Source organism: Sceloporus undulatus, chromosome 2 (genome assembly GCF_019175285.1).
Source record: "Sceloporus undulatus isolate JIND9_A2432 ecotype Alabama chromosome 2, SceUnd_v1.1, whole genome shotgun sequence".
NCBI classification, from domain to species: domain Eukaryota; kingdom Metazoa; phylum Chordata; class Lepidosauria; order Squamata; family Phrynosomatidae; genus Sceloporus; species Sceloporus undulatus.
Window position 1 is genome coordinate 15,554,049 of NC_056523.1, and position 16,686 is coordinate 15,570,734.

Here is a 16,686-nt window from a genome sequence, read left to right on the forward strand (position 1 = left end):
TCTCCTACATTTCACAGGGCCTTGACCTCCTTTGACGCTGAGATCTGATCACCCTGAATGTGACCAACCTCCATCTTCTAAGGACATCTAAAGCAAGATGAATGGTATACAAAGGCCCCATACAGACAGCCCAAAATAAAGTTGTTTTGGGTCACTTTGGAAGTACTGTATGCTGTTTAAGTTATTCATGCGTCTTAAGAGTCTGGAAGCTGAGCCAAACCCACGGTCTGGACTGGAGCGTGTCTTTGACATGGCTTACAGACTCTTAAACAGATGCCTCCAAAGTGACCCAAAGCAGCTTTATTTTGGGCTGTCTGTGTGGGGCCATACACACCTTGAAAAGGAACAACTACAGTATTTTCAAAGCGACACAGCCCAACTCTCCTCTCAGCAAATATTGTCAAGAAAATCCTGTGATAGGTGTTAAACAAAATTGAACTGGTGTTCTTTTATGATTTTGTTTTTATCTTAGATGTTAATGATGTTAATATTTTGTTAACTTTCTTCTACTTTTTTGACTGTATGCCATAGGCATGCTTTTATCTGTATTTTAGCTACTAATATTGTACAGCGCTGTACAAATATACGGCACTGTATACATAAAATGTAATAAAAAAAATAAAGCTCAGATGTAAATAGGATGATCCAGGTGCAGCTCACTTTAGCTGTGTCTCCTAAAAATAGTGTTCTTTCAGATATAATAATCTGTTTTTGTCCAATAAAGGATTTGTAGCTTCATTTTAATGCAGTACAATGAGATATATCAAGTTTGTAAGTGAAAACTACCCAACTGAATAATTTCCAGCAGAGAATAAAAAGGATATAACATCTGTTCTTTTAATAATATTACAGATATTTCAACAAAAGAATTTCCTCATAAAGCTTTGAATGTGTTTGAATGTAACATTTTATCGATATTAAAAAGCGAGGGAAACATTTCCAGAACATTTTCTCGTTCAAACCTCTCCAGAAAATTGACTTCACTGATTGAACCTGTGACTTTTTGGAGAATATACTTGGCACATTTGTGAAATTAACGATAGTTAGGATTTCAAACTATAACGAAACAACAAAACATTTCTAGCTTCCTCCATGAAATTCTATTCCTTACTAAACATAAAGCCTGTACGTAACTTTATAATCTCGCAAACTTCTTGGCACACTGCCTGTTTAATCCTCTAAGAACAAACTTCCTGAGAGAAATCTTGAGAAGAGGGGGAGAAAATTAGAACTCATCCTCTGAATGGGTGGAGGAGGATTTTAGGGATTGGAACCAAAACACTTTCTGGTAGAAGTTGGAAAAGGGCTCTTGACCAACAGATCATTGATTCAGTCACCCTGATCTGGGGAGGAAAGCCTTTGAAGGTCAGCTGGCTGAGCAGCCCTAAGGAGAAACTCAGATACAGCCTTGGCCATACACTTGAAAGAAGGGCAAGAGAGTGTCTCCTGAGAATGAGGCTCCAGAGAATGTGTAAAGATGGTCTCCTGTACTGGCATCATAAAAGGCCACTCGCCCACCAGCACAGTTCAGAGAAACTCGAATCTTCTCGAGCTTCCCATTTGGAGACACAGGCAAGTAATGAGGATGGTTGACCGCCCTGTACTGACCTTTCCATTTCCCTACAGCCCAGATCCCTTCCTCAGTTCCATAGATAATGTCACCATTTCTCTTCACAGACTTCCTGGCGACCCCAACGATCCACTGGTCTTCGTTTCCCACAAGGACTTCCCAGAAATGTCTCCCAGTGGTGAATTGTTCCTTTCCCAGCACAAAAGGATTTGTGGTGAATCTCTTCGTATTGGTAGGGACTATTTTACTTTTCTCACTCCATGTTACACTTTTATGATGCTCAGACAGTCTGAGTTTGGGATGAGCTGTGTCTGAATCCAGAGTTACCATTACTGTTGGGGTGAAGGGAAAAGGTAAGGAGCTGCATTATTCGCCTGGCTGAATAATTACAGTGCTAAATCTAAGTACGCCACAAGAATCCCCCGCCCAGATCAATGGACTTGCACACACTATGGCTCTCTGAGACATCTCTTTCTCCTTGATTCTCTGATAAAAATATTGTTTGCAATCTTAGAAGGCTGGAAAGAAAGTGTTCCAGTCTGGAAAGATAAATGGGAAAGTTTCTAATCTGTTGTTTTGATTAAAAACTCTCACTTCCTTCATATTAATATGATAATAAACAACTTTTTATTAAGAAAAATAAAAATGGGAGGTAACTTTTAAAATTACATGCCGTACTCAACTGCAAATTATGTTGTGTAATACAGAAATATTTAGTGTATATTGTGGGCCAAACCCCCAAACACACTGCAGTAATAAGCCAGTTTGGCACCGCTTTAACTGCCCTGGGTCAATGCTAGGAAGTTCTGGGAATTGTAGTTTTGTGAGACATATACGCTTCTCTGACAGAGAGCTCTGGTGCCACAATAAACTACAGTTCCCAGAATTTCCTAGCACTGAGACAGAGCAGTTAAAACAGTCTCAAACTTAATAATTTCTGCAGTATGTGTATAAAAATGCCTCTGCTGGGCTGCCAGGTCTCATTTCAGTGAACATTTAAAACTTGGCAGTTCACATGTGTTTAGTGCCCAGTGATCATAGCTTGGTTCTGGTCTCTTGTTTATGGACTCCTTCCCCCCTTTTTGCCTTACTCAGTTTACACCGAATTCTTGAAACTGCTTTTATTTTGTCAACCTCAATATCAGGTAGGATGCAAATATTTGAATAAATAAATGTTATTGGAAATGGTGGGATAGATTGAAGTCCAGGCAGGAGATATCTTAAGTGCAATTGAAAGAAATCTAAATTCTTGCCTTGCTTTGAATTTGGGCTTAGGCTCATCACATACAACATATGCACAGGCTGGCAATCTGTCTTCCCTCCCTTCCACTTCATACTAATCCAAATTGACACCTGCAACATGATTCTGTATAGGTAAACCTGCATGGGAAGCCATGCAGCTGTGAACTATGCTTCAGGATCTCCACTTGTATGGATCCCTTAGTATGCATAGTCATATTTACATTCCTAATAGAAAGATACAGATATATTACATTCAAACATGTGAGCTCACTATGGCTCCTCATTTATGTGTGCTCATTGCATGTAGGAAAATCCCATGCACTGAAGGAACACAGCAACAAACAATATAGTTCGATATAGGTGTATACACACACCACACACACACCATATATAATATCTATATACAAGACAGAGAGAGCGAGCATGGTAAGACTTAAAGAGTTGTGAACTGTGGATCTGGAGATACGGGTTCGATTCTGAGCTCAGATGTGGAACCCACTGGGTGACTGTGGGCAAGAAGTCACACTCTCTCAGCCTAGGGGGAGGCTCTGGGAAACCTCTCTTGAACAAAATCTGCACGAAACCCCCATGTGTATGTTAGTGTCACTTTACGTGGAAGCAACTTGAGTACACACCGCGACAACAAAACAAACACACACCCATTCTCATATATATACCGTGTGGTTGTGTGTGTGTATACACACCACCCTTCTTATATACACAATGTTTATTTATTATATATACTTGTATATATCTATACAGTATATATATAAACATACCCACACCTCTCTATCTCTCTATCTATCTATCTATATATCCACAACATATAACTATATGATAGATAGATATAGATTTACACACCAACACCTATATATATATATTAGACAGAATCACGAGCGGAGCAATGGTATAGAATAAGAGCGTTAGCTGTGAAAACGTCATGGCTCAGCATGGAAAACCCACTGGGTCTGACCTTGGGCACTATACGTCACACTCTCTCAGCCTCAGGGGAGGCAATGGGAAAACCCCCTCTGGTGGTCACATCCTGCCCTTGCTAGGTTCATTCAGGGGCCCCGGCCCTCATAAGTCAGAAATGCATTGAAGGCACATAATAATAATAAACACAACAACAACAAACACGAGGCTCAGCAGCTGTGACTCTCCCCGTTCCCATCATAACCAGGAGAAGCGGAGATCCAAAAGCGGTGGGACGCCGGGGGGGGTGGGAAGGACAAGCCAATCGGAAGCGTGGACCTGAACAGCCAATGGGCAGCAGGGCAGGAGGGGGAAAGGAGCCATGGGGAAGAGCAGAACAGCAGAACCACCAACGAACCCGCGCGTGCTGGAGGAAATGCTGGAAACAGGAGCTTGGCTTATCAATAAATTCAAAGTGGTTCCCTGTTTGTTAGAATCCAGTGGGTTCGTTGCTAGGTTTCTCTCTCTCCCTCTCCTTTTGCTGTCACATATGTCAGGAAGGACCAGAATTCTCCTTGAGGCTAGAGAGTGTTGGACCTCTTGCCCAAGGTCACCCAGTGGATTCAGGACCCTGGCCTCCAGCGTCACAGTCCCACCGTCAAACCACTGTCCACTCCTCCTCCACCTTTGCGGCTTTGACTTCTGCGGATCTGGTATCACGGATTTTATGGATATGTTCTCTCTAGGAATATCAAGGTCTCCAGCGCAACTCTATGGATTTGACTTTAACAAAAGTCGCACCAAAAGACCTGGATGTTTAGCGAGCGCACTTGCTAGGCATTGTTAGCTCCTTCAGCCACAATTGTGGTCACTGGTTTTTTTTTATGGGTTTTGGGGCCTATGTGCTATGTCAGAGAAGCGCTTGCCATCCACAGCTGCCGGTGAAACGTCCGGAATAAACTCTTCTAGAACATGGCCAGTACCCCGAAAAACTATGGATTGCCACCCATGAAGCTTCAAATTTCTTGGTTCCGTGTCTGGCAGGATGTTGGCCACAGAGTTGATGGAGGACCTAGGGATTCCTAGAGAGGTGTTCCTCAGGTTAAAATGCACTGTTCCCTTTACATGTTCACTAGGTATGTTCGGGGCACAAGACCTCCAGAAATATAGAACAAATAGCAAAAATCGCCCGAGGATGACAACTTCTTTCGGAACTCTAGGTCCTCCGGTGCCAACCTCTGTGTTAATGTCCGACAGACACTGACCATCGCACTGCACTGGAGGATCTACAATGGCCTCGTATAATATTCTCTTCTCGGACTCTCTAGGCTTTCAGTGCATCTTTTAGTTAAATTTGACCATTAGAGTTGCACTGGAGGACTTAGCGAGAACATATAATTAATTTAAATCAAATCAGTGAATAATCACATCCGCAAATATCAACGCCACAAATATGGAGGATGAGTGTTATAGAGTTTTTGTTATTTGTAGTTTTCCCAATTCACAAGGTTCCTGTGTAACACCAGAGAATGAGGAGGGTGTGGAACTTGTATATACAGTGTGTGTGATTATCTATATGTATGCTATACTCCACATACATACATACACCTGCACCAAACCCACTGTACTACTCATGTATATTCTACAAATGTTAGATTTCAAAAGTGACCCCAAAAACCCTTTGGTCGATCTTCTCTACAGGTCCATTTTAATAAACAGTGGCCTTGGACTCTTCTGGGTGTTCCAGGATCTCCATGGATACCAAAATCCATGGGTGTCAACGGTCCCCTTAAATATTATGGCCCAGTCGTAAAATGGTTTTGTATGTCCTTATATAACAGGGCAAACATGAAAAGTGTATCTATGGGAATTTGTATATTTATAACATATTTTCAAACTGTGGATAAAAAATCCATGGATAGGCAGGGTTGGCTTACGTCGTTAACTCATATTTAAAAAGGAACCATTCCCTGGTGAACTACAAGAGTGTAATCTATCATGGAAGCACTGACCCCTCTATTCTCTCATCCATACATCCTTTAGTCTGAGCAACAAACAGTATGCCTGCTGGAATTTGCAAGCTCTTTGGCATTGTTTCCCTTTGCTTCATCCTTTAGCTCAGCAGTTTTCAACCCTGGGTCATTGACCCCTTTGGGGTGTCAAACAACCTTTCACAGGGGTCACCTAAGACCATCAGAAAACAATATTTCCAATGGTCCTTAGGAACGATGCTTTGTAGTTTTATGGTGGGGGTCACCACAACATGGGAACTGTATTAAAGGGTCGTGGCATTCGGAAGTTGCGAAACCACTGCTTTAGATTCCTTCTGTTACATTCCCCTAAGTTTACCCTTGGACTTTCCATGGATTCATGTCAAAATCCATACTTTTGGCCCCCCAACTGCCCTAGACTTATACATGAGGTTGTGATTTATAGTTGGTATATGCGTACTACTACACCTAACTACATAAAGTCTTTCCTTTTGTGTAATTTTTATTACATAATTATGCGGGTGTTAACATGTTTAGCACCTTGTGCTTTTTTTGACTGGAGGCCTGAAATTTGGCACTATAGTTTGCTTGGATACGAGGGGACTTCCTTTGAAAACCAGCTGTTTTGAACTTCATTTGACTTGAAACGATCCTGGAAAGGTGTTGCTGAAAGCATAACTTCACTTAGAACAGCTGCTCTAAATAGCTTTAAAAACATATTTTTTAAAATACAGCAGGATCTGTTATCTGAAGGGGGATTGGTTATAGGACCCCAGCAGATACCAAAAACCCAAAATGCTCAAATCTTATTTATGGGAGGGCAACGTGGAGGCAACAATGCACTTTTTGGGTTTCCAAGGAGCCCACTAGTCACCCGGTTCCACCTTGAGTAACGTCTGCAAGGACATGGGTCCAAAACCACCACTGCATAAATTAATCCCGTTTGAGCCTTGCTTTAATGCCCTGGCTTAATGCCTGGGGAATCCGGAACGCTAGCTTGTGAGACATTTAGCGTTGTCAGGGACAGCTCTGGTGTCCACCAAAATACACTTCACAGGATTCCTAGCATGAGCCAGGGCAGTTAAAGAGGTCTCAAACTGGATTATTTATGGCAGTGTTTTTTGGACCATGGTGGCTGGGCCCCAAAAAATCTCCAGATCCATTGATTTAGCCAATTGCAGATTCAAAACTAAAACCACATGGGATTGGCAACGTTGGACTCTTGAACATTGCTTTTGACAACAACGAGTGGGAGCGGCCACTGATTCACCATGTCCCTGTATTTTTTCTAAGCTTTATTTTGCATGTGTGGTTGGCTAAATTCGGATACGAAAGCCCATATGGCTCCGGGGGTCACTGTATTCTTATCTAGAGATCTTCCCTCAAGCTCATCTATTTTCCCCACATGTTTGTTTTTCCCCAGAAAAAGGACCAGTCAATGGAGCCAAAAGAGCACTAACTCTCTCTTTGGCGATAAGATGGGCTAACACTCGGACTCCAATCCCAGGCTCTATGCGAGGAAGCTCTTTGTCCCTCTGCATGGATCTTTCAGGGATCCAGTGATGACAGAGTGCGGGCACAATTTCCGAAATCCTCATGTGCTCCATGGTGGGAGAAGTCAGACCACGACGCCTCTTGCCCTCAGTGCAGAGAAAAAGATCCAGAAATAAAAATGAGGCCCAAATCGCAAGGGCTTTCGCTTTGTAGAAATTAATCAAGCGATTTAGTCTTCATGGCCAAAAGAGGACGAAAGAAAAGGGAAAGTCTGTGATAGACGAATACACCAGGAGCCCTGAAAATGTTTTGTGAGGATGCGAAATCCCTATGATTGGGTGTGTGACCGATCCAAGGAGCACCGAGATCATTTAAGTGATTCCTCAGGAGGAAGTACCAAAAGTACATGGTAGAAATAATTTTGAATCTTAATAGGCAACGGGCGCACCTCAATTCTTCAAAAAAAATTGTCGAAAGTTGCTAAGCACTTTTAGAAGGAAAACTGGACTCAAGTTTAACGCGTATTTTTCTGTTATGTAAATAGAAACCGTTGGGAAGCCGGAGGAAGGCCTCTGAACTCGGATGTGCGGTGGGGGATGGGGAGGAAAGTTACCTCACACTTGGACTTTTCTTAAAATAAACGAGCAGATTCTCTAGAAACCATGTGGGCACACAAGTTCCCACCTCTTTTTAGTCAAATGAAGACCTTTAATACCATGTCTGGGAAAACGTTTTACTGTCTGCTCCAACGTGAAAGACTTTATTGAATCGTTGAACTCGATAACGCCAATTGTGTGGACCCTTGATCCAATCCCAATTGCATATTAAAAAGTCCTACAGCAAGCAACTGTAAATATTTACTTTTAATTTTAAACCCGTGTAAGACCCAGACGGGGCCCTGCTGAGCAGGGCACAGGATATTGCTCACCTCCCGCATTCCTTTTCTAAAAACTTGTCCTCATCCTAAACCAGAATCTTAATCAGTCATGGACTGGCTGCGGGCAAAAAGTTGCAAATTAGGGGCTGTACAACACAGCCCATTCAGGGCAGCTGTGTGCTCTGCCTGGGAGCTGGGTTGGCGACGAAGCTAGCCGCAACCACGCACGCAACCCCTCCAAAGTGAAGCCGCGCAACACAGTCTATTTGCGCCCTACGTGCGGCCTTAGGACGCCCCTTTTGCGCCGTAGTACATTTTGGATGCGCACCATGGACAGACGTATCATGGCGTGCACCATCTGAATGGGTGCGTTTTGCAAGATGGCACGATTGGTGGACTAGGGTTTCTGAGCATTGTAAATTCTCAGCACTATACGCCCTCAGTCTGGTAACAGGTAGCATCAAGTGCTGGCCTGGTATTCGCCCTTAGTCAAGACAAGACAGAGGTCCTCCTGGTTAGTTGGAGGCAGATCAGGGGATGGGATCCAGCCTGTGTTAGACTGTGTTACACTCCCCCGAAGACCAGGTTCGCAGTTATGGGATGGAATCTCCTGGAAATCAGCTCTGGAACCTGGCGGCTCAGGTCTTTTCCAGTGGACCACGGAGTTGCATTTGCATATTAAACCTTTGCCAATGCTTTCCCATTCCTTGAAAACGCTTGGACCTGGCCATGGTGCTAATCCCCCTGAATTACTGCAACACATTCTAATTGGGGCGCCATTGAACCAGTGTTCAGAAAATTTCAGCTGGTCTAAAGAGTGGCAGCAGGCTGTTACAACGGAGGGCAGGTTATAGAAATCACACATGCCCCTGTTGAAAACTGCTCTCCTGGCTGGCCAATTTGTTTCTTGGCACCATTCAAGTGCTGGTCCTTAACCTATTTAAGCCTCATGTGGCTCAGGTTCAGATGTTGGCAAGCCCATAATAATTAATAAACCAAAGCTTTGACCTTTCTTTTCTCTCTTTAGGCATTTGCTTTGTCTTCACTTGGCGGATCTGAAGAAGGCGATACATTGACATTTGGCAAATAAAGGAGCAACAGAAAAGAGAGAGCCAGATTATTGTAAGTGTAACTATTCTTATTGTTGTTAGTTTTGTGCTTTCAAGTCATTTTCAACTACACCAACCCAAAAGGCAAACCTTTATGTGAGTAATTCTGGCACGATTGTTAGAGGGGTTTACCATTTCCTTCCCCCAAGATTGAGATTGCACTTGCCCAAGGGGAAGGAATGAAACAATTATTCAAAAACATGTATCACGTAATACAAAATCAAGAAGACTCAAGACCCTCAATGCATTCTGAGGCAAAGAATAGGCTATGTGAATTGAAAGAGATTGAATATATCTTTTCAAAGTGTTATAACAGGTGAGGAGCCTTGTAGGTCTGCATTTTGGTTTTCTAGTGTGAAGATTACAACTGTTTTCACAAAAAACATTAGCCTCCTTCTCATTTTGTCCACTCATTGCAGAAGGAAAACAAACACGAGCAGGGAAGGGGGAAATGGACGGTCGCCCACTTCAGACATTTCGCCAGTTTCTGGAACGACCAGAATATCCACTTCTGGCTCCGATCAAGGAGGTGGGAGGAGGAGATTGCAAGGAAATGGGAGGGTGTTACTGGCCAAACTGTCCAGGGGATCTCCTGTCTTGAAAGTCTCATTAAGGGAGATGGAAGAGAAGTATCAGCAGCCCCCAAGTGAACTCCTGCAGGCTAAGAGAGCAGAAACCCACCTGGCAACTCTCCAAGACAAACCAAAAAACCTCAGCTATAAAAGTTTTATTAAGCTATGAAAGAGTAACGGGGGTTCCAGTCTGAGTATTAAAATATTAGTTCTGTTCCATGCAAGTGAGCAGGATATAATTCAATCAATCAATAAATGTACAGGTGCATTCATTTTACGTAATTAATACAAACTGCTAAGTATTGTTTATGGAAGCCCTTCCGCATTTTAACATTGTTTTTGTTGCGCCATTTATAAACATACTAAACAGGAAACAAAAAAGTACAAAACAGAATCAGAATAAAGAACCACAACAAGCACAAATGTAAAAACAAGTAATTAAACAAAGAAAACACATATTGGAATCTGAAGAATATTGATACAGATGAATAAGGTTTTCCTAAAATAAAACTAACAGTAAATATAAGAAAGTGTAACGAATGTAAAAAGTCAACGATATTAAAATATATTTCTTTGGGCAGGCCTACCAAATGATTTCAAATATGAAATTAAATTAGGCTATTTATGTGGATGATTTTAAATTTCTCCTATCGTTATGGTTTAAGGTGTTTTTACAGTGGGTAACTAACTTATGTGTTTCTACTCTGCTGTCGTCGTACCCGTCTTTGGGGCAAAGTGGATAGAAGCACAAAAAATGATTAGTATTAAATATTATTATATTAGTAGTATCGTATTTCACCATTTAAAAGATTTTGGAGCCTATAGATGGCAATTTTTGGGCACAGCAGTTGTTTGTACATGATGAATTGTAATTAATCAAGCATGGTTTCCTCTCATTGTACCTCTTCAGGATTTGATTTCGACTAACAGCTCGCTCTTATTTCAAAGCAGGGATGGAAATGGAAATCATAGGACCTTTAGGTATTGTTGAACTGTAATGGCCAAGCAGGATACTAGAGTCTCTTATCACATCACGGACACAGAACCCCAGATCCTTCCTTCTTAGTTTCTGGCTTGGGACCTCAGTTCAGCTTCTCTCTATCACGACTCTCGCTCACTCTCCCTCTTTTCTGAATCATCTTTTGTTGTGTTTTTTCTCTCAGAGTTCTGCCACTTCCATATACTTCCACTGTGATAAGTTGGAAGTTACATCTTGCCCCATCCCTGGTAACCGGGAAGTGAGGAGGCGCTGGCGGATTGCCAAAGGCCATGTAAGGCCAGCAAGCACTAGCCTTACAGGTGATTGTGAAGCAAACTGGGTTGATCCACAACAAACTGGAGATGCCATCTGATCCTTCCCCTTTTAAGCACTATGCGCTTTCCTTGGAGATTTTTTCAGGCTAATGGCATAAAAACTAGGTTATAGAGTTTACAGCGGATCACTAGTTGTGACAGCAGGGACAGATTCCTTTTCCTTCTAGATGGGTTCTCTTCTCACTTTGAATAAAGGTCTAGCTCTTCTCCTTTCCTCAGCACTTTCTCTTGTTCACCTCATCCGACACCCCTTCTGTGGCCAGGTCTAGGAACCTCAGAGTTTACACCAGTGTCAAAGAGGTTTGTGTAGCTGGTCTTGTGCTTTGACTTATCTACTGCCACAGACTGGATTTTATGCTTATATGAAAACAAATTTACCTGTTATTGATGTATCAGTCTCATATGTCTTTATTTATTTCCCAATCAATAACCTTTTAATTATACCAAGTGTCACCTACTAACAATTATATAAGAATAGTTGTTCCTCAGGATACTATTTAGCGTCCTTATAACATCCACAGAAACCCCAGACCTTCATTCTTAAGTTGCTTCTCTTAAGAGGGTCTCTGCTAACTCTCCCTCTTTTCTGAACTCACTTCTTGTTATTGTTTGTGTTGTTTCTCACGAGCTCTTGCACCCTCCATACACTTCCACTGGATAGGTTGAAAGTTACATCTGCCCAGTGGCGTCCACCCCCTGATTATAATGTGGGGAATGAGGGGGGGTGCTGGGGGATTGCCAAAAAGGCCACGCTTGGAAACTCTCCTTTACTGCGGTACAGTCCGCCTTCTATGAGGAGACTTGCACACTGCAGCAGTCAAGGGGGGTCGGGGTCAGATCGGCTCTCTACCCGCAGCAGGGGAGGGCCAACCGGGGTGTCACCTTTATTCTGAGGTGTCTCCTGGTGCGGGTCTATCCCACATTAACCCACCCATGGTTACTCCACCCCCAACTTTGCCACTCCTCAGTCAAGGTGGTTGTAGCTTGCTAAGTAGATAATAATAATAATAATACTAAAAATAATAATAATATAGTTTATTTGTATCCGCTTTTCCAACCTGATCAAAGCGGCGACCAAAACAGCATATTAAAAACATTCCAATTAAAATCAGTTAAAATCCCGTATTCAAAACAATACAACCAACACTAACAGCAAAGGGCCCCAGCGAAACGGGGAAGGGAAGTTCAATATATTATACAATCCAGGGTCGTCACTGACACGGGGTAAGGGAAAGAATTGATTTTTCATGGTGGGAATGCTCTTGGGAAAAGAAATATGCTTTTTAAAAAGTTCTTTTAAAAAGACCTAATATGTGGTGGAGCGGAGCTTCGTTGGGAGACTATTCCAGAATTTTGGGGCCATGACAGCAAATGCCCTCTGGAGGTCCTCACATCGCGTTGTCTCTGGGACCTCCAACAATTTCATCCTGTTGACTGGAACGTGTGCGGGGCAGATATATGGGGGAGAGGCGGTTCCTCAAGTACCCTGGGCCCCAAGCCCATTTAAGGCTTTATAGGTCATTTACCAACAACCTTGTATTGAGCTCGGAAGTGAATAAGGCAGCCAAGAAGATCTTTCAAGCTGGGAGTTATATGGTAGATCTGGACAACCAGCGACCCAGTCTCGCTGCCTGCCATATTCTGCACCAACTGTAGCTTACTGGTTGGTACAAGGGTCTTGACCCATGTAGAGCGCATTACAGAAATCAACGAGAGTTACCAGAGCATGTACTACTGTTTCAGGTCCCCCGTTCCAGTAAGGACGCAGATGGCATATCAGCCGAAGCTGTAACAAGCGCCTCCTGACGACCGCATCACCTAGGATGACAACTGGAGCGACGGGAGTCCAGAGCACTCCCAAGCTGCGGACTAGTCCTTCAAGGCAGTGCGGCCCCGTTCAGGACAGGATGGCAGATCTCCACCACCAGATCCGGGGAACTATCACCAGTACTTCCGTTTTTCACTGGATTCACACTGAGATGGTCCCAAAAGAGGTCTCCACCCACCGTAGTATGCCTCCTCCAGGAATCCGCTCCATCAACATGCCTCTTGGCTTCATTTCTTGCGAGAGCCCAAGCTACAAGCAGTGCTTCCCTTCACCGGGGAGTGGAGGCGCTGGGGGCTTTGGGAGTGAGGCTTCCAGGTTGACATGACTCCTTCCTCCCATGCACCCCTTCCTTTTCCTTGAGAAGAAAAGGATGGGACAGCAATGTGAACAGGGGGGGGCGTTGATGTTGTGGCGGACCCCATGAGTGTTGTGGGGCTGGTGCACAGGGCAGGGAGCATTATGAGGAGGGCATTGCGGGAGCACATGGGTGGTGCCTCGGGGGGAAGGGCCCGTTCCAAGTGTCTTACTCTTCTGGGGGTGTCACCGGTGCCTCAGGCTTGTCTAGTCTGCACGAAGACGTGCACCTCAAACTTAACCCCATAAGTGATGTGGTGACAGAACTCTCTTTTTCTCTCTTTGTTTCTATAGGCTGTGAGCATCATTTTGCACACGTTGGGAGACCATTGAATCTCATAAAGGGTGGGAAAGGCCTGTATATGGCATGGGATGAGACCAGAATCTCTCTTGAGAAGAGGATATAGGTTCCAAACATTCCACCGATAAACATTAAACTCCATGCGTACATTGAAGCACTTACATTCACCTACCAGGAATCTCTGCTGGAAAAATGGCCATCCTTTTCCATCACACGAGAGTGAAAGTTTTTATCTGTCCGTTCTCGGATGTAATTCTTTACTCTGTATTTATATATAAGGGACAACAGAAAGTGTATGTTTACAAAGTTCTTGTAAATAATCCCCGTTTATTGTTGACAGTTTATTAAACATCTCATTAAAATAAAAAATTTCAGGTGCTTTGTAGTACATTAATACAACAGTGTAACAATTTGTTGTTAGCACACTATGTACAAACATTCCATGCAACCTTAAAACAGACTAAGACCATGCAGTAAATTCTGAATACTTTAATAGCGATTGTTTTCTGTCCATTTCTCAGACAACTATAATACAAATGATTCTCTGACATCAAATAGTCCACTCCTGCTATCATTATTTTGAATATTTAGCATATTCTATGCTCTAACTAAACTTATCTTTTCAATTCTGATAATTTTAACAAACAACAAGCACATCTCAAAAAGATAGAGACCATTTTCAGTAAAAATTTACAGTATGGTTATGTTTTGAAAACCCATCCATCCTATGTCTGCTTTATTTATATCCATAATCTTGAGAAGAGAAGCGACCCAGTAAGTCCACCCTCACTTGTGTCGTGGAAAATAAGATCACCTCCTTTAGCACAAACCTCAGCATTCAACAAATGTTCTTAGCTTGGGAAATTCAAATGATTGCACTAAGACCAAGCAAAATTATTAGGACAAGCCAGTAACTGCATTTAGTGCAACTTGTATTGGTTGTCATCTCTGCTGGCCAACTCAGCCATCCGTTGGGACACACTTGGAATACTATGAGGAAGCAGGGCGTGCTGGTGTGCCATGTTTCCTGATATAGGTTATTTCAGAACTTCTTCAGGAAGAAATTTTTAGACAGAAATATTTTCAGGAAAGTGAGGAGCCCTGGTGGCGCAGTGCTTAAAGGCCAGTCCTGCAGCCACATGTTGTGTGTTGATCCAGATGGCTCTAGTTGGCTCAGACTTCCATCCTCATCAGTACTCCGCTTGTTTGAGGCAAATGGGCTATGCATGTCAACTGCTGAGAATGCTTAGTTCAAGAAGCGTGTGATAGGAGGAAGTTCCAGCTTTGCCATCAACCGCCATCTCCTCCTTTTCCCCAACCTTTGGTAACCTTTGATTCGAGTGATGCCATTGCAGTCAAAGATTTGTGATCAATAGACAAAGGGCACCAGACAAGGCATTTGTCTGCATTGCATGTTCAAAACCGTGTGAGTACTGACTGATTCACGCTGTGGGCTTCTTCTTGTTTTGGCTTTCCGTTACTTCTTGGCTATAAGCAGTCTATAAGAAGGCTGAATCTCATTTATGGGCGAAAGAAAGGTGGGATAGAAATTAACCATAAAAGGAAAAAAAAACTCCCCCTCCTTTAGAGCCAACTCCTTCTGCCTTCCGGTGTCCCTTCCCTTTTACTTTGTTGTATTTGGAAAATTCTGGGGACTTTATGGAAGCTGATGGCTCACTTTGTTTTCTTCACCAAAGCAAATTGAAGGAGACTTTGTGATCCCAGAGCTTTCCCTCCCGGGCTGAGGTTTAAGATCTTGGACTTGACTGATATTAACTCCTTACGGATGGCATTCATGACAGCAATTCAAAGGTACATCGAAATGTGTCGTCAAAGATTTGTGTTAGTCATTATTGTCATAGATCATATAGTGGAAGCGACCACAAGGCCATCAGTCAACCCTTGCCCAGGGGGAAGAACATAACAGGCTTGATGACACAGATTGCTTTATTTTTAAATCTTATGTTATTGCCAGTAGAATTTAGTGATCAGTCTATACTATCTGGGATATAATGGGAAAGCAACTGTAGATTGCTCTACTCCTGAACCATATTATGCACAGAGCATCGAAAAAAAACGTTTTTTAAAAATGTAACCTACCCAACCAACATGGGCACTTTTCTCCATATGCTGTCCATCCCTCAGGTCATTTGATTCCTGTGCCATCCTAAAACAATGCTACCTCAACACCTCCAAAGTAACTATAGAGATAAATTTCCATTATCTAGGTTGCAGGCTTACTATACCTAACTGGAAATAAGTTGCACTGAAAACAATTGGTTATGTATGGTACTGTTTTTCGCTTATAAGACTACTTTTTAACCCAGGAAACCTTCCTCAAGTCGGGGGTCGTCTAATGCCGGGTGTCATCTTATAGGCGGTGCTACAATTTCCGAGCGGATGGCGCCTCGCCGTCGCCGCCTATTGTAACTAAGGGCAGAGCAAGCTCAGTGCAAGACGCCCCTGGGGTATGGAAAAAAGGCCGTGTTGCAATACCGCCTCTGATGTCTTGGGCGGAGGGCTGGCGGCAGGAAGCTGACCAACCCACGCGGTTGTATACAAGTTTTCCTGCCTAAGACCTGCATGCCATAAGCATTGAATTAAAAATACCATTTGAAATCAAATCTGATGTTTTACAATTTTTATTTGATTTGCATGGAAGGGGGTGTCTTATACGGTGAGTATATCCCAAACTCTATATTTTACTGGAAACATTGGGGGTCGTCTTATACGCCCAGTTGTCTTATACGCTGGAAAAATACGGTAAAATTACCTGGAAAGTGTTGCTATTTACAAACAGCTTACCGTTGCAAGAGGTATTTCCTTACTGCCGATCTCCTTCATTTATATTTAGTCCTTTCTTGAAACACGAAACAATAGTTGGAATAGTATAATGGCCTGTTTTGTTAATCCGAACGTACGTTTGCCATGTGGTCCTGAGTTTTTCTCGTCCCTTTTATCCAGTTCATTGCTGATGGATTTCCGCTGCCAAAGGTAAATTTCTGGTAGGACCACATTCATAGCAGGCAGGACAGCTTACAGTCGGCAGTCCACTTCCTTAGATCGTCGACTTTGGAAACGTGATATGTATTAAATTGACGTAGTGAAAGGAATTAAAA

General features: G+C 42.9%; 1 protein-coding gene across 1 annotated transcript in view; it reads right to left on the reverse strand.

The window, feature by feature from the left end:
* Window positions 1–814: 814 nt before the first annotated feature.
* Window positions 815–16,686, reverse strand: part of LOC121923831 — a 51,560-nt gene continuing 35,688 nt past the window's right edge. Inside the window, exon 9 of the mRNA XM_042454674.1 lies at window positions 815–1,902. Within this exon, the coding sequence (XP_042310608.1) occupies window positions 1,397–1,902 (506 nt within the window). The 3' untranslated portion in view covers window positions 815–1,396. The remainder of the gene's footprint in view (window positions 1,903–16,686) is intronic.